The sequence below is a fragment of the Clytia hemisphaerica genome, unplaced genomic scaffold (genome assembly GCF_902728285.1).
Source record: "Clytia hemisphaerica strain Z4C2 unplaced genomic scaffold, Clytia hemisphaerica genome assembly, whole genome shotgun sequence".
In the NCBI taxonomy this organism is placed as follows: Eukaryota; Metazoa; Cnidaria; class Hydrozoa; order Leptothecata; family Clytiidae; genus Clytia; species Clytia hemisphaerica.
The window spans coordinates 41,844-63,513 of record NW_027104435.1 but is presented as its reverse complement, the minus strand read 5'-3'; the positions used below and the strand labels follow the sequence as shown (position 1 = coordinate 63,513).

General features: G+C 37.7%; 1 protein-coding gene across 4 annotated transcripts; it reads left to right on the top strand.

Annotated features, from left to right (window-relative positions):
* Positions 1-1,738: 1,738 nt before the first annotated feature.
* On the top strand, positions 1,739-15,272 carry LOC136820773 (zinc finger protein 384-like). Of its 4 annotated transcripts, none has more exons than XM_067077001.1 (8): positions 1,739-2,193; positions 5,288-5,383; positions 5,596-5,679; positions 5,932-6,030; positions 6,219-6,251; positions 6,560-6,587; positions 7,082-7,138; positions 13,538-15,272. In XM_067077001.1, exons 1-8 carry the CDS (start codon positions 2,056-2,058, stop codon positions 14,212-14,214), a joined length of 1,212 nt encoding a protein of 403 aa, XP_066933102.1. In that variant the 5' UTR covers positions 1,739-2,055; the 3' UTR covers positions 14,215-15,272. The 4 variants fall into 4 exon arrangements, with proteins under 4 accessions (XP_066933102.1, XP_066933101.1, XP_066933099.1 ...); XM_067077000.1 differs by lacking the exon at positions 13,538-15,272 and adding an exon at positions 11,897-12,860; XM_067076998.1 differs by lacking the exon at positions 13,538-15,272 and adding an exon at positions 10,588-11,642.
* The last annotated feature ends 6,398 nt before the right edge of the window (positions 15,273-21,670 follow it).

Sequence of the window (21,670 nt, the reverse complement as noted above, 5' to 3'; positions counted from 1 at the left end):
ACAAGCGTGCTATCATGTAGTTTTGAACTATGGGTGCGAACACACATCCTTCCCAATCTTGGGAGTTCCTTGAATTGAAATTTATTGTTGATGTTTGGAACCAGATTTTCAGCTATTCTCGGGCCAAAACTTTTATTGGAATTAACGTAAAGCCCGAGTATGGCCCGAGCTGGCTCGAGAATTCGGGCTGTGTTCGGGTCACACGCGGGCCACGCACGGGCCACACTCGGGCCAATTTTTGAAAAACATGATTTAAACAGGCGTGTAATTTCAGGACTGAATTTTTTTAACATTTTCTTTGAGAAAAACTTGGTTTCTCTTAATTATATTAAATATATGAATGTTGTAAATTCATATAAATGTTAAATGTCTTATTTGATATGAAAACATAGTTATAAATATACTTAGGGTGGAAATATTTGCTAGTAAACTGGTCCTGGTTTTAAGCTGAAGCGTGTCCACGGGAAGCTCGTAAAGTTTTTTTGAGCGATATAAACAAAACAGACAAATCTTATTTTGTACTATTTTGTTTGACTGGACATGCTGAATCAATTTAAATATGGAATCTTCTGACTTAGATCAGTACTCCGTACTTAGATTAGACTCAATGGACCCAGCCAGACAGGCTTAAAAGCGTTATGAAAAAGGAGGCCCGAACATGGCCCGAATGACTCGGGTCATGTTCGGGCCAAAAGAATTGATAGGGTCTCTCGGCCCGAACATGGCCCGAAGAGGCCCGAGAATTCTCGGGCCATGTCGAGGGTCGTCCCAAGGCAACCTTGAGAACTAATTATTTGAAGATCAACTTCCCAAGAAAAAAAAAGATCTACGACGGAGACGGAACCCACCTAGATCCGCGCACCACTGGATAGTCTATTTTCCAGAAATTTTGACGGACCTCAAACACTGACCCATCTACATTTGCAGAATTGTTTTGCTTTAGCATATAAACAAGGCCTTAAAAATTGAAACGCTGTCTCTCCGGGAATTGAATGACAAAATTTGGTTGGTTGATATTCTGGCTGCTGCACATTTGCAATCAGCCATTTTGTAACATTTTATCTTTTGTCTCATTTCCGACCTTCCTATTCTTCCTATCTCTAAAGAAGATTGGCGAAATTAGAAGAGGGATGTCGACATTAGACCAACTTACGGTTTATATACCGACCAACCCCCCCCCCCTCCTCGCCAGGGTAGCAAAATTTAGATTTTATCAGCATCAGTAAGATTCCTATATATGATAATAAAAGAAGAATAAAGATCGATTAAATACTTATCAAACCAAAAAACTTTTTTCAGGAGGTAAAACACACAAAATGGTCAGGTGGTTTGGTCATCACTCGCAAAGCACCCGCAAGGTGGAAGGTGCAAGGTGGCCACTTACCCATTCGGGTCCTCTTTCGTTTTGCTGGAATAACAAAACAAACTTTGCGCGGGACGACATAGTGAGAAAAACAAAGTACAGACCATAATCTTGGAAAAATATTTTATCTGAAAATGGTAAAAACGCTTAAAATTACAATTCATTTACCAAAAATAAAATTTTGTCGTATCATTTTTAGTAAAATAGTGACATAATGATCTGATTCTATCGATAATTGATACTTATAGATGGTCAAGATTTTAGCTTACCTCCTAAAAAAACGCGCTAAAAAGTCTTCGAATTTAAAGGTGTAAATGACTATAATTCAATCATGAATGTGTGCTCTTTGAGCATAAATATTGTTATATTGTATGAATATTTCATCTTTATAAATGTATTCTAATAAGGGAAAAACAGTTTTGGGGTTCTTACTTGATGTTTGAAATAAAATTATAGGAGGTTTCTATTCGTCATTGACCCCCCGAATTTGTGGTTGAACTGACATTGATTTAAACAGTTCTATTTCCTTTAAATCTTTCTTCGTAAGTGAGTATACTTATCCGAATTTCCCGATTAACATTGCGCCAGCGCCATTTTCTTTCATCATGGATTCGATTCGGTTCACACCTGTATCCGATAACTTGAACCTCTGAATTTGAACTGGAAGCAGGAAAAACTCCAAAAAAACAAGCATGGATGAAAATATTGTCGCTGAAGAACAAGTTCAGCAAGTAGCATTACAATCTGAGCCTCAAACAAATGAAGTAGTCTCTCAAGAAGTTGTGGCATCTGCAGTAACTGTTGGTGTCGATGTTGATAAAACACTTTACGTAAGAAACTGGCAAAACATATCATATTTTTTATCCTTTTTCTGCCTTACCGTCAACTACTCTAACTTGTGCGCACTTGTCAGGATTTTTTGCGCAGAACGAGGAAGATTTCATCCGCCATTTTTGGCGCGATTTTGGTGCTTCTGAAAATTATTTCTTGCTGGCGTTGTGTAAGGAAGCGATTCTTTTGAAAGGTGGATTCTATTTCTATTTGGTTGAGTTGCAGGAGGCTTTAGAGGCCTATTCTCGCAACTCTGCTTACTAATAAGCGTCCCGTCAGCACCTTGAACTGACTACCCAATTCCTCCCCTCACATGGCATGGGTTGACCCGGGCGAAGGAACGTTCACTTGCCAAGTGAACTGCCGTGAGTGGGAATCGAACCCTGGCCGCCTGCACAGAAGCCAAGGTCGACTAGCACTATACTACCGCACCTTTTATCTAACCACCATGGCATGGACCATGGGGTTTATAGGTACCCCCTAAGAAAATAGGTACCCCCTGAATTTTAGGTACCCCCAAACGACAGACGTTAGTAGGTACCCCCTGTGATTGGTACCCCCTGTGACTTGAGTATATGTCAAGAAAAGAAAAAATTGTATATTTTTGCAAAAGGTCCACATCAGTTTAGTCTGCGTTTTTCAACCTGCTTTATCAAATAAAAAAAATAAATAAAAAAAATGATAGTTAGATAAAAGCAAGATAAAATATAGTTCCCAAGCCCCCAGACCTTCCCGCATAAAAGTTAGATACCCCCAGAGATCATAGGTACCCCCTGAAATTAAAAAAAAATCCATCCCCCAGCCTTTTTCAGGAAGATTTTGGTAGTAGCCCCCCCCCCCTGCAGGCTGGGGGGGTTCATGCCATGTGGTTTTTTTGTGTTTTGAAAATTGAATAACTTTGGAAATATTTAATGAATTATAATAAATGACCCCTAATTTTTCTCACTCAAAGGTAAGGACTTTCAAATAAAATTAGTTTGGTTTCTAAAAATTGAGGGGAAAATTTTAGCCTGTCCACCCTAACTTGGGACGATTGGTCAAAACATTGGACTGTTGATATCTGGCCTGTATTTTCACTTACTGTTAAATCTCTTTGACAACAAATTTTATTTGATAACTCCATCAAGTTTTCATTCAAAATGACCGGACGCCGAATGGAGAATTACAGAACGCCTGCCAGTTTTTTAAGTTAAGTCACACTAACGTGCCGCTGCTGAAATGTATACCGTGAGTGGTCCTAAATCCGACAGCCCTGCCTAAATCCGACCCCCCAAATGCCTGATGTGAAAAAAATTCTATGTTTACAAACATTCCTTCTCCAAGTTGAAGATTAAACTATTGCAAGAACTCTCGAAACAAAACATTTAACAAGATGACAATTAATGTGATCAAAAGATTGTGAGTTGTAAAAATAATTTACCTCTATTCTGAATCCGTTGGGTTGCTCGTGTTTAAAACGTTAACAATTTTGTAATAAAAAATTATGTTCTGTATTGAAGCAATTCTTTTTATTTGGTTCAATTAGTTCAGTGTATCAAATCTCTCAGTTTAGTTGACACTTTAGTATCTTCGTTTCGTAACAGCAAAAGGTTTGTTTTTATTTTAGTTTGTATCTTTGAAAGACCCAACGGATTTTAGGCATGGCTGTCGGATTTAGGACCACTCATGGTATCAAAGATAATGTTGTGAAAGTGCTTTATCATTTACTTCACTCGTAAGCAAGAGAATACACCACGAAACTTTTAAAGGGATTTATGAAAAGATAAACCAGCACTTTTTAAAGAAATTAACATTTCCAAAAACTAAGAGAAATTGCCTAAATTTTGTGTCATACTGCATAGAATGCACCCCCCCCTGAGCTTAAGGGGGGCTGTATTTTTCAAAAAATACTAGGGGCTAGCTTGCTAGGGAGGTTGAGTGTTGTGTAATAGAACAGGGGGCAGAGCTGATAGGTAATCTATGCTGTGGGAAAGGTTTTATCCCTCTTGAAAAAAAATTTTGCCTGCTGCATTATAAATTTATTGAGAAGTTGCATGCAAAATTTCTTTGATATTTTGCTTTGTGAAGGTTGAGGCTATGTTTCTAGAGTTTAGCTGGGGTTATTTTCCTTAGCCCCCCCCCCCCCTGAAAAAAGCTGGGGGCTGGACCCCTCTGCACACTATAGAACCCGAAACATAAAGATCAGGCTGTTTGTTTTGTTCTCAACCTTAGGGCAAAAGAAAAATTTTTGTGAAAAACAGCTCCAGCCACTTTTTAGAGGAGCTACATGCTGTCAAAAAATGAGATAAAACTAATGAAGCAATTTCATTCAAGTCCAAATACCCTATTTTTAGACATTTTTGGCCCGAATTTTTCAGAAAAATTGTTTTTTTAATTGACTCAATCAGATTTTAAACATTACCATTTTACGTCTTTGTGTGAAAGTTCAAAAAAAGTATCAAGCCAATTGCAAGAAAGGCCCATTTTCCCTAAAATTAACAAAAGGGAATTCCCCCAAACAAGAAAAAAAATTTTCCAGGAAAGAGAGTCAGCCACGTTTCAAAGAACCTTGCCCTCTGTCTTTTTATGTATGGGAACAAAACTAATGAAGCAAATTTGCACTCAAAGTCTAAAAAACATATTTAGGCAGTTTTTTGCCCAAATTTGCCCTAAAGATTTGTTTTCAAAAATCTGATTTTGTCACATTTTGGGTATTGCAATGTTGCACAATTGTGCCAAAAATCATAAAAAACTAATATGACAATCTAAAGAAAAGCTGGTAACATATAGAAGGACAAACGATAAAATGAAAAAACAAACAGGTCCAAAAAGTAAAAAAATATTACTTGACATCTTGTACCTTTTGAAGTAAAGACAAAATTATTCATATCAGTATCAACTTGTACTGTGTTACTTCAATTTATTTTGTGTATAGTTAATTACTCTGTACCCCTATAAGCCCCCAGTTTCATCTTAATGATTTTAAAATTGTTGAAAAAGGGCAAATTGGTTATATTGGCTTACATGTACCTTCAGTTTTATTGTATTCCTGGTAAAAGATGTTTCTAATTCTAAAGTAATTCTATAGATTTCCTTTTTTATTTATCCCTATAGGATGCAGAAGAATTTTTGGCAAATTTTGCTGGATTACGTTTGGAAAACGATCAATTAAAAAGATCTAATGAAGAACTTCAACAGCAACTAGAAAAAGTAGGTTACTTTGCTCTTCTTTAGTCTATGGGGTTCAAGATGGTATTTCAAAACCCTTGCTTTTCCTTTACCTTTTATCATGCTGCACCAAATGCTCTATTATGGAATTTTTACTCCTTGCATAGAGGGTCAAGCTAGTCTCCAGGAGAATTCCATTGGCAAATGATATTAATTGTTTATTAAAAGACATTCACCATCCACGACTCTTTCAGGCTAGACATGATCTTCAACAGATGCAACTAGAAAAATCAAGTCTTGAGGCTGTTCTAATCAAGGAAAGGGAACAACATAAAGAGGTATTATGACATGAATCTCAAATTTAAAGATGTTTTTGTTTGGTTTTTGCAATCCTCAGATAACTGATTAACCTGGCTGATACAAGGTTTTGAAAGTATTTATCATAGTTTGACTGCATAATGCTATGTAAGCTGGGACCTATTCTTGGTGGTGTGAAATGACATCAGGTGCCAACGATCCTAAGTTTTGATAAATTTTGTCAAGGAGTGCCTACGTGTGATTTTGACACACTGAAAATTTCCTTCTTTCAGGCTTTGTGGAAAGTGAAATCAGAATTTCAGAAGATCCAGGAGGAAAGATTGCAATGGAAAGAAAAATATTTAAATATCTGCATGAGAAATGGCAACACTGTAAGTAATAACTGAACATGAACATTGCAAAAATGTGTCTACTTATATGAAATTCTCATAAATGGGCAAGCATCTGTTGAAATGAAATACAATGTGATCTTTTTTTAAAAAACTACCCCGTTTTTCCTATGTATTATGTAGACTTTTTTCCTGTGGACTATGTACCTGTGACTTTTCAATTTTTTTAGACTGAGCCAATTCAACCAGGCAGAAAGCGCAAGGTTTGTATTTTGTACTTTTCCTATTCTTGTAAAATGGAGAAAATTTTTCATTACTTTCACTTCTGGAAGCCCATTGTAAAAAAATCATCAACTTCTTCATTTGTTTGATATTTCAATCTCTTGTTGACTTGTTTTGAATTATAACCCCTTCATTTTCTTTTGAATAATCGTTAACGACTTTCAAGTGAAAACCTTCTCTTTCAATCATCAAAAACAATAGAAATTGAGTGTCTGTAAATAAACACTATCATATGTTAGTAAATGGCCTATAATAACTCCCAATTTTATGAAACCCTTATCCTTTTTAGCTCCTGACAGCTGAAAACGAAAATGAAGGTAACCTTAAAAGTTTTTTCATTTTGTATTTTACATTCTTTTTACTGTAATGGAATCAATACTCGTAAGATTTAATTTCCTAAAATTTAATTTTTATTCGACAAAAAATTGCTAAATTTTCTGTATAAGATTTTTGCAAATCTTATCAAATGCAGATTTTATCAAATTCAAAATTCAGCGGAGACGCTGATTTTTGTTCTTACTAGAAAATATTATTCAGCAATCCAATTGAATGCAATTTGGAGATTGATTTTTCGCATGAACAAAAAAATTAGCAATAATGTCTCATTTAAACTCGAGAAAATTGATATGATTTTAGAAGTATTAACAATAATACTATAAATGAATAAATTACTTCTGAATACAAGGGCAAAGTATAGATATAAAATGAAACTGGAGTGAATAAGTGGAGGTCAATTTTCAGTTTTTTTACCCGTTTTTTAAATGATTTTCTTAAGAGTGATCTTTCAAGCATCCTTCTGTTTGTACCATAGAGTTCTACACGAATCTTGCAGCGACCTTTGGGCTGGCTGGTCAAGAAGAACAACCTGGTAAGTTAAAAAGCTCTTTTTCTTTTTCTATGTCTTAATGTTGTCAGAATGTTACTTTTGTGACGTTTTGTTCTTTCCTGGTCAAAATTGACCCAAGGGAAACCTGGAGTTTTATTACCGAAATAATAAGTTCACTTCAGTATTTTTGTGTTTTCCTGGCATTATAGACCTAACATAAAACCACTGACTAACTCTTTTCAGCTTTGAATTGTACTTCTTCCTTAAATGATTGCACAGAACAACAGTGTTTTTCTCCTATAGTAGCTCAATAAAAAATTCTAGTATGGTGACTTGGCCAGACCTAAGTTGTAAATAATTCAAGGGTATTGTGACAGAAGTCTGCTGAGACCGTTCCATTTTTCCATCAGCCCTTCTAGAGCTCAAGGGAAGGTTTCGATGTTCGTTGTGCAAACTTGAATTCTACAACGGAAAAAATGTTTTGCACCACTTCAAACAGCAACATGGTAACCGTCCACATAAGTGCCCTCACTGTTCAAGAGCCTATGCACACAAAGGAACTCTCCAACAGCATGTCAATAATGTCCATGAGAATCCTGGAGCTTATATTTGTGGTATCTGTTCCCGAAAATTCAATCGAAAGGACTATTTAGATAAACACATGCATACACACTCTGATGTCAAAGATTTTGACTGTGACTCTTGTGATAAATCCTTTAAAACAAAATCTCTACTCAATGCTCATATATCTGGCATGCACAAACAAGAGAAAAAGTATGTCTGTGATGACTGTGGATTTCGAACAAATTGGAATTCAGCATTTATCGAACATAAAAAACTTCACACTGGGCAGCCAACAAAATATAAAACTTCCAAAGAGGATAACAGCAGCGATTTGGACACTGAAATTGATTAAGGTTAATCCCTGCTTTGCGAACCTACCTTTTGGTTTCAGGTCTCTAAACTTTTGAAATGTGTAAACTTGAGGTATGGCTGAAGAGCTTGGTGAATCTAAAAGCTACTTTTTTTCTTTCGTTTTGTAGTGCCTCCTATCACAAATCAGCTGTGGGATCCTGAAACCAAAAGATTCGAGTGCAAAGAATGCAAGGCAACCTTTCGCATGTTTTCCGAGTTGAAGGCGCACATTGACAAAAATAAGTGTGTCAAGTACACCTTTCAATGCCCACAATGCAGTGTGGTATTCAGTAATGCAGCTAGCTTCACCAAACATTTAAAATACCACATCGGTAAGAATATTCGGTGTGACTTTTGTGGTGAGAAATTCATGCACGATAAAGGACTCCAACGACACATCAAAATGTATCACACTGAATTCAGCCAGCGATTCCAGTGCCAATACTGTTCCAAGTTATTTAATCGTAAGACTTTGCTTGAGAACCACATTCGCAGACATTTCGATTACCGTCCCTTTAAATGTACTCAATGTGACAAAGCGTTCAAAACCAAGCAATATTTGACCGGTCACATCAATGGAGTGCACAAGAATGACAAACAGTTTGTATGCGATAAATGTGATGCTCGTTTCAGTTGGCGTACCACTTGGAAACGTCATGTACAAGGTCACATCTTGAAAGCTAATAAGAAAAAGAACAAGAACCGTGCCGGGACCCTTCAAAACACTGTTGCCGCAGCTACAGCAACGTTAACCGTTCAACAACCACAAACTCAAACTGTGGTTACCATGCCCCTTCAAACACAACTCGCCACTAACGTTGTTCAACTGACTCACGAAGTCCCTCAACTGACCGCCGAAAATCTAGCTGCCACTTTGGATCATACTGATCTTACCCAGAATGCTTACGTGCAGTTAGCTCAAACTGTTCAACAGTTGACGCATCATCAACCGCCTGGACTGCAGTAATACTACTTCCGAGGTTGCTTTGAAAAGACTTTATTTAAAGGTGTTGGAAACATTTTGTTGATTATTGCTGCATTTCATATTTCAGTGATAGATTTAATATTATTCATTATTTCGCGATTTTTGTGATTGACCTTCTTACATTCATCAGCTCCTTTAATGGCAAATAGGTTTTGACATCAAAATATGGGATAATTTTCACTACTCGCCATGCCCAAATCCTCTTTATTCAAAACGCAAAAGGGTATGTTGAATAGTAGTTGGTTAAAAATCTTCTCGGCAAATCACAAGGTGTCTTGTGACGGGTCCATCCGAATCACAACTTTTGATATGTGCCTCAATTTTCGCGTTATTTTTTCTGAAAATATTGTAGGATGACCTTTTATACGTTCAAAATATATTTGATTCTAGAAAGCTATCTTGATCTTATTTCCTGTCAATTACCGCAAAGAGAAAAGAAGCGAAATCACCGTTAGAAATTTAAAGGTTCTTTAACGTCAGGTATTTGCGAATAATAGCATCACCGATAATTTATTTATTCTCAACTTCAGTTGAGCTACAATCTGAGAATGTCTGTGTGTGTGTCTGTCTGTCACAAAAACTTTAGGGCAGCCTGGAGACTTCAAAAATGCTTGGAATTGGCTGAAATTTTGCACACTTGATCCTTGGGCAAATCCCTGGGTTTTTTTTTTTTTTTTCATTTTTTCAAAATTTTAATTTTTGGGGCCTGGGGACGAGTTTTTAGCCTAAACGAGGCTAAAACCCAAAATGCCTTAATTTTTCTTAAGCCATTAAGTTTACAATTGGGCCTACAAATGATTTCAAAGATACTGTAGTTGAGCCAGTGCGGTTAGCACGTTCGACAGTTGCTTATTACCTTTTTGACGCCCTGAATGTTGTAGCCTGCTTGGACTCTTCAAAACTACCTTGAGGGAAGAAATTTTGACGGGGAAAAATTCGGTGAATTCGTCAAATTTAATTTTTCCTGTCATCCGTTTGGGGTAAAGCGTTATCCCGCGAAATTACTTTAAAAAATTTAAGAGCTCGTACTCTAAATTATGAGATTTTCCTCTTTATTTCAACAGTTGGAAGACTAAGGAGCTGGAGTATTTCTTTTTGTGGTATTCTTCTCGAGAGGGAGATAGGAATTTAACTGTGGAAGTAATTCCCCGGGCACCAAAAGCGAATAAATTTTATTTGCTGTCCTCTATTTTTCTTTCACCTACCACTCTGAAAAAAAAAAAAAAAATTCATGTAAAGAGCCATATCAACTGAGTATCAAAAAACCTTGAAAAGTGCCAAAAAACCACTTTAAAATGACCAAAAAAAACTTGAAAACCTTTAAAACCCCGAAAAAAAATCCGTATTTAAAAAAAGTAGACCGTCAGCTAAATATTTCGAATGAACTTAACTTAGTAATTTCACTGTACCGACATTAAATCGACAAGTACTTCATAAATGTTTTGAAAATTCTGAACATTTTCTAATGCTGTAACTCGTATATCTTAAAGTTTTTTTCCGAAGTACAATTTTTTAGGGAAACAAAAAAATATAGGAAAACTTGGTTTGTTAATCGTATGCTGAAGAAGACCTTTTTGTTCGTTTCATTCAGAAAGAAGCAACGCCCGTATCGATTTACCGCCTTTGGAAATACCGCCTCAACCACCCGGACCGGATGCCAATTTCAATCAAGTACCGGATCTAATCTCACCATTATCAATATTATCGGACGCCGGGATCGATTCACCGACCATTGGCAACCATGGCGCGACTATAGAACTTGATAATGGCTCGTATACCGTTGTTTTAGAATCTGGTCAACAGTCTACTAACCCATTAGACTTGTGTATGACTACTGGCTATTCGCAAATTTCTGACGTATATCCTAGTGAAAATCCTTTAGACTATGATACGATTTCGACGCTTGAGAAAGCACACGACCGATCGCTTTTAGAACTACCTAGCGAGGCTCTTCAGCTCGATATCTCCCAACAGGACTTATTGAGTTTCATCTTTAAACCTGATGACGATTATGAGGATTGTAAAGAAAGCTTAGCTCACCGTCTAGAAATTATTGAACGCTTTTCACAGAGATACGGTAATCTTTCTCCGGTCGTATTGTTAGAGCGAATCGACGTAGCAGCGGTCATCTGTAAGAAACAGAGTCTTCGTAATAGAAAGCGTCGGGATTACGCCCGTCTCAACTCATACGGCTATTCACCTGACAATGCAGAAACAAGCAGTGACTCGTCTTCCGAAGAAGAAAAAGATGATAGCGGAAACGTTTGTGAAATATGTTTCGTAGAATTTCATACTAATACGGAATTGACAGACCATCGCCGTGTTTGCAGAGCAAGAAATATGAACTCGTGCTCGAACATAAAAGTTCCTAATCCAACCACACGTGGACTTTATGATTGCCCGGACTGTTCATTCAGTTACCGAAGCCAAAAGGCTTTAACAAATCATTATTTATGCCACAAAAACCCGAACAAAGCTCACGTGTGTCGTGTATGCGGAATAACTTTCCGTGATCTTCGTAAACTTGAATTTCATCAGTCCACTCATGAGAGATAACATTGTCTTACCAACCTTTTCATCTCATTCATTTCTCTTGTATATATGAAGCTTTTATATGTGAAAAAAGAAAACTTCTCCTCTACCTTACTCTACTCTACAGCCAACTTTGTTTTCACTTTCGTGCCTGGTGTTTGAACAAGGTGACCACACAGCAACATAGACCTCTAAGGATTGATGTTTGTTTCTCACCCATGGTGACCACACAGCAACATAGACCTCTAAGGATTGATGTTTGTTTCTCACCCATGGTGACCACACAGCAACATAGACCTCTAAGGATTGATGTTTGTTTCTCACCCATCATCCACCTCGCGCTAACTTCTTTATCTCTCCCTCTTTAGAAGAAATCGTACTAACCCTGGTCTCGGAACAATCAAAATCGTACCGTATCTCGATTCGGGAGTGCCCGCACTGTGGAGTAGGATTTTGTTCTTCTTTTGGTCTCAGAGAGCATCTCAAGAATTGCGAGCAACGTAAAGCGACCTTGGAATCGCAACAAGGAGATGCTGTTGGTGAAGGCGGCTCCATCATTTCTGACGTAACAACGTTAACACATACGGTTGCACACGGCGGTTACCATAGATGCGAATTGTGTAAAGTCGATTTCGCTACTGAATCAGATCTCATCCAACATAACCAATATCATCAAGGGACACACAAATATTTATGTCGCAAATGTTACCGAGCCTATCAATCTAATCCTGGACGCTTGAAGCACGAGCAACTTGAACATGGCGCCGTTCCAGTCCTTATCTGTGATATCTGTGGTAAACAGTTCAAGAGGAAAGACCGTCTGAAAGACCATTTCGCCACCAAACATTCCCTCGCCACACCGCACGAATGCCCGTTCTGTGACGCCGCCTACAAATTACGGGATTACCTTCGTAAACACGTCAATACAATGCATCCAGGGAAGATGTTACAGCATGCGAACGCCGTCATGAAAGAGTCGGACATGGAAATCCAAATGGAGGTGGAATCGGAAGAAGCGGCCGAAGTGGTGGCGGCCGCGGACGTTCTGAAAGAGCACAATGGCGAAACGGAAACACACGTCTTAGCTGAAGTTCTCGAGAGTGAAGTCGTTGTTGCTGAAATTGACTCTAAGACTTAAATTTGTCCTTAAATAGACATTCGCTTTATAGACATTTTAGTTTGATTTCTTAGTGATATTTTCACCGCATCAACTTGATTTTAATTAGTGGTGGTTTTAATTTATTCTACTCTTAAATTTTGATGTCTAGGTAATTTGCTTTTGTGTATAATTTTTGCGTGATGTTATTCGGTAAAACCCAAATTGATTAAAAACATTCTCTACATTCTCATACTTCTCCAAACTCAGTTGTTTGATATTATTGCACCTCTGAGTTACATTTTCGTGAAATATAAATGTCAAATACACCGTTTAGAAGTCTCGCTATCTCCACCGTGTTCCACCGTAGAAACGGTAGGTAAAAATGCGCACTTTAGTACTGTGGAAGGTTAGAGGAATGTAAACATTGTCAATTTTTTTCCTTCCTTTAAAGAGAATGATTTAGATATTTGAACATGATATCAATGATAATTTTATGGATCTCTCCTGAAAATTTCACAAAAATTCATCTAGAGGAAGAGAATTTATGATTAAAAGGAGTTCTTTACCTACCATTTATCTGCTGGGTTTCCTTACGAGAACCGGAATTTTACCTAACGTTTTTTTACGGGGAGAGTGAAGTTTTCTACGGTCGCTAAAATCAAAACAATGGGAAATTGTTTGGACGCGTGCGCAGTCGACACTACTAAACGGTGTACAGTATTACCAAAAAAACTTTATAGCTTGCCTGTCGGTAATTTTTCCCTGCTGACAAAAAGGTTTTTTACCTCTATATTCGTGTTATCTTTTATACGGAAACACACGAAAAGCACCGGGCGTTTGCCACTAGTTTTGAATTTAAAAAATGAAACTGAAAGATATTAATTAAGAATTGCGCCATTTCTTTTTGCAGTTGCTGTCATTATCTTGAAAAAGAAGAGTGGGGTATCTTTACCGAACGGTGTGACAGATGAGAGCGAAATGTATTCAGGTGAGCGCCATGAAGTTGAATCGTTTTCCATCGGGGAGAACCAAAAACTACGCGAAACGAAAAGTCGTTTGGATAACCTCAAAGCACGATCTTTTACGCCTGAAGATGTCTTACAGCAACAGCAGATCAAAACTAGCGAACTACAAAAGACAAAAGAGAGAATCAAAGATGCTTTCAGCCACACTAAGCCTTCGAGAGCGGAAAGTGACGTTTCACACCGTACTCAATCACCCAGAATGGACAACGTAAAACTTTCAAGCGATGTTGAAACTGGATACAAACGATTTTTCCGCATTCCTGGTGAACCGCCTACTCTGGAACAGACCACGGAGAAAGATAGCGAAGAATATAAAGTCTTTGTATTAGAAGATGACCAATCAAAGGAATTATCGAGTAACCCGACATCTTCGAATCGTGAAAATAACCCACGCGATTATTCTCCTGTTAATTTTTCGACCGATATTTCTATAAAACGACACGACAAAATACAGTATTCAGTGGAGCACCATAATTCTTCATGCTACTTTTCCAACTCACCAAACCTTTCTCACCAAATACTCGTGATAATCCATCGTTCATCCGCCCTGGAGTGTCAATAAAATCTTCTGAAAAACCTACAGAAACGAACCTGTATGACAGCCCTATGTTTCACTACAACAACCGAATCATTTCAAACTTTAATAAACCCCAAGCGAAATTTCGAATGGCCCATCCAGGTGTGGATGAACTTAACTTGCAATCCAAGTACGATATTCAACATGATCACCAACAGATGAAAGACCCTCGGAAGGAATTTATCGAACTTGATCGCAAATTTGATTTCGTAACAGAAAAAGAGAAAACGCGCGCGAAAGATATGATTACTGCTTCCATGGTAACACCTCATGAGGAGAAAACGAACCAATCAGCGACGAACCTTCCTGATTCTCCGCAGAAAAAGAAAGTACGGCTTGCCCTAAATCATCAAATGGCACCGAAAAGGAAGCCGAAGAAAGCCACTGAGAAAGCTGCGACTCCACGCTCAATGGCGCTTACTGATGACAATCCTTTCTCGGGTCCTAACAAGGCAGCTGAGGAGATTTCCACACTCGTTGAAATCGATAAAGACATTCGCGCGGAACTGACACAGGAAATCAAAACACTTTACTGGCGAATCGAAGAGGAAAAGAAATATGTTTGTAAATTATGTGAGAAGACATTCGAAAGGTTCAGCAATTTGAATGCGCACGTAACAATGCACCTTGAATTGAAACCGTATATTTGTAAATCATGTGGTTCCTCTTACAAACTGCGATCTCTTTTGAATGATCATATTCGAATAAAACATCTGAAGAAGTCGGGATACGTCAATTGTCAATCGTGCAACGGTAGGTTCAAACTAGGTTCCAGTTATTTGAAACACCGAGCGTTTTGTACAAACGTGAGTAATAGTTCGCCAACGAAGGAACAAGATAACTCGACGAATACTTCTCAGAATGAACTTAAAGAAGAAACTTCTCTTGAGTAAGGAAGAAAGAAGAATATGGTGGAACCTCCATTAGGCGGACGCCTTCGGAACAAAGAACCAGACTAGTGTCCGCTAATTAGAAGTGTCCGCCTAGTGGAGGGTTTTGAATTTCGGGCCCAAATCTCAGAACTAAACTATCAGGGGGGATCGGGTTCAATAATCCGAAATGAAAAGCCGTCGTCGAACATAGAGGTCGTCGTCGCCGCGCATAGAGGCCGTGGTCGGACATAGAGGTCGTCGCCGGACATAGAGGTCGTGGTCGGACATAGAAGTCGTCGTCGTTCATAGAGGTCTCAGCCCAATTTTTTTCGGTCTTTATTTTATAAGTTCTAGTCTGGAAATTTGACAACACAGTCTTCAAAATAACACCTTATCGTATTTGTGTATAGCAAAGTCACGGCAGAACGTCGTCTTCTTCGATAACATAGAGGTCTTGGCCGGACATAGAGGTCGTCGTCGAACATAGAGGTCTTGGCCGGACATAGAGGTCGTCGTCGAACATAGAGGTCTTGGCCGGACTAGGTCTTGGCCGGACATAGAGGTCTTGGCCGGATATAGAGGTTGGCCGGACAGAGGTCGTCGTCGAACATAGAGGTCTTGGCCGGACATAGAGGTCGTCGTCGAACATAGAGGTCTTGGCCGGACATAGAAGTCGCCGTCGAACAACGGGATCATTAGCCTGGAGGTCACTTAGAGCTTTTTGATAGACTGGATGACGCAGATAAGTGGCCATTCTGATTTTTATTCTGCCCAGCCAGACTCTAAAGTCGTCTGGAAGATTTCAGATGTTTTGGAAATTAATCAATGATCAATGAATGGGGTGATGATTTTTTTTTTCAATATAAGTCATTGTAGGCAATTCTGTTGGTTCTTCGCTTCGTTTTTAGCCAAGCAAGCTCGACGCTCGCTAATGCTTCTTACTCGATGTCTTGAAATTGCCATCGAGCGCGAAGTAAGAAGCAAGCGAGTGTCGAGCTTGCTTGGCTACTTCGTTTTCAACTCTAAAAAGTTTTTTTGTTATTTTGAAATTTTTGGTCAAAAATGGCGTTTGCGTCAATAGCTCCTAGTCTACAAATTTTTTAAAAAGCAATTCCATTTTTCGCTAAGGATTTTTCGAAATCCAGGAGGGCAAAAGATTTTCAAACTTAAAATAGTTGAAAAGCACAATTTTGAATTTTTCGACAATTTTTCAATTTAAATGGACAGTAAAGGCATCTTTCGAATGTTTGCAAGGCTCTCTTCTAAAATTGTGCCCGAGTTTTTTTTATTGCTGAGGAAAAAAAGTTGCTAATTTGGATTTGAGGCGTCAGGATTGCTAAGCAAATTGCTTAATTTTTTTGGGCCATTTTGAGGCCTGAGCCCTTAGCAACCCGGTTGCTTATAAAAAATGTGTATATTTATCTAGATCAATCCGCTGTTTTTCCTGGGCTTACCAATAAGTTGATTTACAAAATTTTAGTTCAGCCACCTATTTCCTATTAAAGGTACATGCACACGATAGCAAAACTGCTTCGCTCATGTATATTCGCTTCACAAAAACCACCCTGAGCAAGAACCACCCCGCCAGATAAACCGCCTTCGTTGATGCGAACCGCCCCGGCGAATTCTATGTTCGACGACGACCTCTATGTCCCTATGTCCGGCCAAGACCTCTATGTCCGGCCAAGACCTCTATGTCCGGCCGAGACCTCTATGTCCGGCCAAGACCTCTATGTCCGGCCAAGACCTCTATGTTCGACGACGACCTCTATGTCCGGCCAAGACCTCTATGTTCGACGACGACCTCTATGTCCGGCCAAGACCTCTATGTCCGGCCAAGACCGTTATGTTCGACGACGACCTCTATGTCCGGCTAAGACCTCTATATTCGACGACGACCTCTATGTCCGGCCAAGACCTCTATGTTCGACGACGACCTCTATGTCCGGCCAAGACCTCTATGTTATCGAAGAAGACGACGTTCTGCCGTGACTTTGCTATACACAAATACGATAAGGTGTTATTTTGAAGACTGTGTTGTCAAATTTCCAGACCAGAACTTATAAAATAAAGACCGAAAAAAATTGGGCTGAGACCTCTATGAACGACGACGACTTCTATGTCCGACCACGACCTCTATGTCCGGCGACGACCTCTATGTCCGACCACGGCCTCTATGCGCGGCGACGACGACCTCTATGTTCGACGACGGCTTATCATTTCGGATTATTGAACTCGATCCCCCCTGATACTAAACTGATTAGGCCCGTCTCAGCCATAAAATTACGGTCTTGACATGGACACAACTTCCTAAATTTTGAAGATTAAGATTATTGGGAAATCAAAACAAAAGGAATTTTGAAATAACTGTTTTAAAAACACTCATTTTTCTGTCTGAACCTGGTAATACCCTCGGTGTCCGCTAATTGGAGGCAAGGAAATAGATTTTGAACATTTTGTGCGAAAAAGTTGTGTCCGCTTTTTTGGAAACTCAAAGTTCCTGCATGTGGTTCATTACCCGTCCAATTTTGACCCTCAGAGAGAGAAAGTAAAATTTGTCATTATCGGAACCTTTTTGAACTCGATTAGTTCCTAAAACTTCCTCGCGGTGGATGATATAGATTGAAATATTTGTTATACTTACTACTTTTTGTAACTTTTGTAAAAAACATGCATAGTCGATATATTTAGATGTAAAATGTAAAATATATAAATATAACTAATCATCTTTTCTCTATCTCCCGATTATTATATTTTGTAGTTTGCCGTTTTCGATCAAATTAAAAGTCATCGTCAAACTTCCATCATAATCGAGTTTATGTTCAGATTCAGTGCTGTCGGAAGCGTTTTCATATTGGGGGGGGGGCTGAAGTTTAGTGACACCGCGAGGTTGCCCGAGGGGGAAAATTTTGAAAATTTGAGCTCTAGATTGCTTAAAAATACACTCAAAACATGCACATAAAAGACAATTATGACAAATTAAAAAAGAAAAACTTTGCATTTTGCAAAATAACCATTTTTGAAAAAATTATTGGGGGGCATAGACCCCCCTTGCCCCCCCCCCCAGTTGCTACGGCACTGTCTTTATTGGACTGAAATTAGACTTGATAGTTTTAACGACCCCGCTCGAGGGAGAGGGTACTATAATTAAGTTTAGTTTTTATTTTCGTAATTTTGACCCCGCCTCCAAAAAAGCAGAAATGAAAAAGAATAAACCAGCTGCGCTGGAAGCTCCGGCTTAAGAGATTAAAAGATGTGAAAGATGAGCTTGTTGAGTTAGTTGTGTTAGAACGTTGCCCACAAACTGCTAATCAGAACAGATCAGAAAGCCCAGTAATATTTCTATTGCAGAGCGAGTATTAGAAGCGAGTATGAGAAATAATCTTAACAAATAAAAAAACCAGCTGGCAGTTTAGCTCCTCTAAGTGATTACACATGCACTTTCTTGCCTAAAGAACCAACCCCACCCCCGCCCACTCATCCTCAACTAAAAAGTTCAAAATTGGAGCTAAAGGAGATAAACATTAGAAGTCAATATCTCCAAGTTCTTGATTTGATTGTCCAGATAAAATTTTGGGGAGAAAAATAGCCTAAATTAGAGGTCACGGGCTTTTAGCTAAGCATTATTTTTTCTGTTGGGATAATACTTGAGGGAGAGTAGGATAAACCAAATAAAATGGTACAATATTGTGTATGTAATAAATAGTGGTATATTTGGAAAAAACCTGTTGCGGGTTTGAAAAATCTTCAGAAGGAACGGTCACCCCAGCAAATGAAATTACGACAAAGTCCAAAAAATATCATTTTCAGTTATAACACTGTGAAAATTTCTCCGATCTTGTTCAAATTTAAACAGGAATTGTGTTTTAGTATCCTTTACTGAATTCTCATAGTGATATGTTTGTAAAAAATCTGTGTTGGGTTTGAAAAATCAAAGGAACGGTCGCCAGCCGCGATGAAATTACGACTAAGTCCAAAAACGATCATTTTAAGCCATAATACTGTGAAAATTTCTCCAATCTTGTTCAAATTTACACAGGAATTGTTTTTATGTATCCTTTTACTGAATTCTCATAGTGATATGTTTGTAAAAGATCTGTGTCGGGTTTGAAAAATCAAAAGGAACGGTCGCCAGCCATGATGAAATTACGACAAAGTCCAAAAACGATCATTTTAAGCCATAATACTGTGAAAATTTCTCCAATCTTGTTCATATTTACACAGGAATTGTGTTTTAATATCCTTTATTGAATTCTCATAGTGATATGTTTGTAAAAGATCTGTGTCGGGTTTGAAAAATCAAAAGGAACGGTCGTCAGCCATGATGAAATTACGACAAAGTCCAAAAACGATCATTTTAAGCCATAATACTGTGAAAATTTCTGTTTTAATATCCTTTATTGAATTCTCATAGTGATATGTTTGTAAAAAATCTGTGTCGGGTTTGAAAAATCAAAAGGAACGGTCGTCAGCCATGATGAAATTACGACAAAGTCCAAAAACGATCATTTTAAGCCAGATTTTTTACAAACATATCACTATGAGAATTCAATAAAGTATATTAAAACAGAAATTTTCACAGTATTATGGCTTAAAATGATTGTTTTTGGACTTTGTCGTAATTTCATCATGGCTGACGACCGTTCCTTTTGATTTTTCAAACCCAACTGTGAAAATTTCTCCAATCTTGTTCAAATTTACACAGGAATTGTGTTTTAATATCCTTTATTGAATTCTCATAGTGATAATGTTTGTAAAATATCTGTGTCGGGTTTGAAAAATCAAAAGGAACGGTCGCCCAGTCAGGATCATTTTCAGTCATACACATAACATATAACACCACAAAAACTGCTCAGATCGTTTTCAAATTTGCACTGTAATGTTGTAATTTTAGTATTCTCTTTCGAATTCCAATGGATGTGTGTTTGAAAGTTTCATTCCATTGTCAAGTTACAGAGTTTTATGCTTATGGTTTTTTGTGTGCGTCCATAAAACTAGAGAAGTTAGCCATATGGCCATATGCAAGATTTAAGCACTCGAGCAGCTGACGATTCATGGTCAAAATTTCTCCAAAGTCTTTCCACATTGTTAGACCAGTATGCATCAAACTTCTCATAAATCATGTCCAAAACATCATGAATAATGATGAAAATGATCACTATCTTTCACTGAGATTTGCAGCTAAGCCCACTTTCGGCAGCCATCTTTTTCTAAATACTTTCGCAATATTATCGAAATCCAGATAATCCGTTTTTATTAAATCGGAATAGATCATCGGATTAGATAGACAAATAAAAATGTCTTGACCGTCGTTGTCGTCGTCTTCGGACGAGAGAGAATTTAAGGCTCCTAGGCCGGAGCAATGAAAAAGGGTAACATTTTCCCGGACAATTTTCAGTCAATGTGCACAGGGTCTTCAAAATCGAACGTTTGTGTTTTATCGAACGTCCAACATGATTTATGTCGCAGTAGAACGCAGTTCAAATCAGAAGGTCGGATGGTAAGAGCAGAGATGTTACAATAATGATCTACTAGATAAAGATAAAAAATTATACTACGTCAATTTTAATCAATTTAATAGGAGAAAATATTTATGTATATATCCAACGCTTTGCGCTTTTATTTTTATTTTTTTTTTTTTTTATATATATAAGTCTTTGCGATAATAACTTTGCCTAAAAAGTATACACGATGAAAATATTAATGATAGCGATTTAAAATAAAAAAGTCCTAAGAGCTAAAAACATTCGCAGGAGATAAAAGAAGACATCACGGTCTTTTCACCCATCCCCTTTTTCAGCGATGTTTTATTATGTACATTTAAATTTACGGAAAAAAAAAAATAAAAGTGAAATGAATTTTCCACAAAATTATTTACAGTATTTAAACTTTAAATAATATTTTTCAATGTCTAGATTGATAATGTAGTTTTGACAGATTTTAAGAAACAAAGCTTTGACTTTTTTGTACATGTTTCCTTTAAGTCATTGTTTAAAATATTATTCCACATAAAAGGCCCTCTATAGTTAATAGCGAATCTCTTGGCCTTCAATCTAGCATGTTGTATTTTAAATGCATTTTCGATACCGCGTGCGTACTTGTGTTGATTTAGGAAATTTATTCTGTAAATAAACCTGGACAAGTTTTAGTTTGACGCTTTGCATAAATGCAATTGTTTGGTAAATATTTAGCTGATAAACATTAAGCGCACCTATCTCTTTAAAGCGACAGGTAACCGAACTAAATTTGTTACACCAAACATGATACGTAGTGCATGCTTCTGTTTACTGAAAAGCTTTTTAAGGGCGGGTTTTAAAAGTACTACCCCATATTATATTACAATAATTTAGATAGCTATGTATAAATGCAAAATAAAGTTTTTTAAGTGAGTCAAGTTCCAACACTTGCTTAGCTTTATAAATATTCCTAGATTTTTAGCAATTTTATTTTCGACGTTTGCTCTATGTTTATTCCAGTTTAAAGATTCGTCAATAATAACCCCAAGAAGCTTGTATCGTCAACCGTTTTATTTCAGTGTTGTTAATGTCAATGTCGTAGTTTTAGAGGTA

Coding starts and splice junctions, on each gene's coding strand:
- LOC136820773 (XM_067076998.1), top strand. CDS start 2,056: ATGGATGAAAATATTGTCGCTGAAGAACAAGTTCAGCAAGTAGCATTA. Junction 6,588..7,081: donor AGCTGAAAACGAAAATGAAG/GTAACCTTAAAA, acceptor TTTGTACCATAG/AGTTCTACACGAATCTTGCA. Junction 7,139..10,587: donor TGGTCAAGAAGAACAACCTG/GTAAGTTAAAAA, acceptor CGTTTCATTCAG/AAAGAAGCAACGCCCGTATC.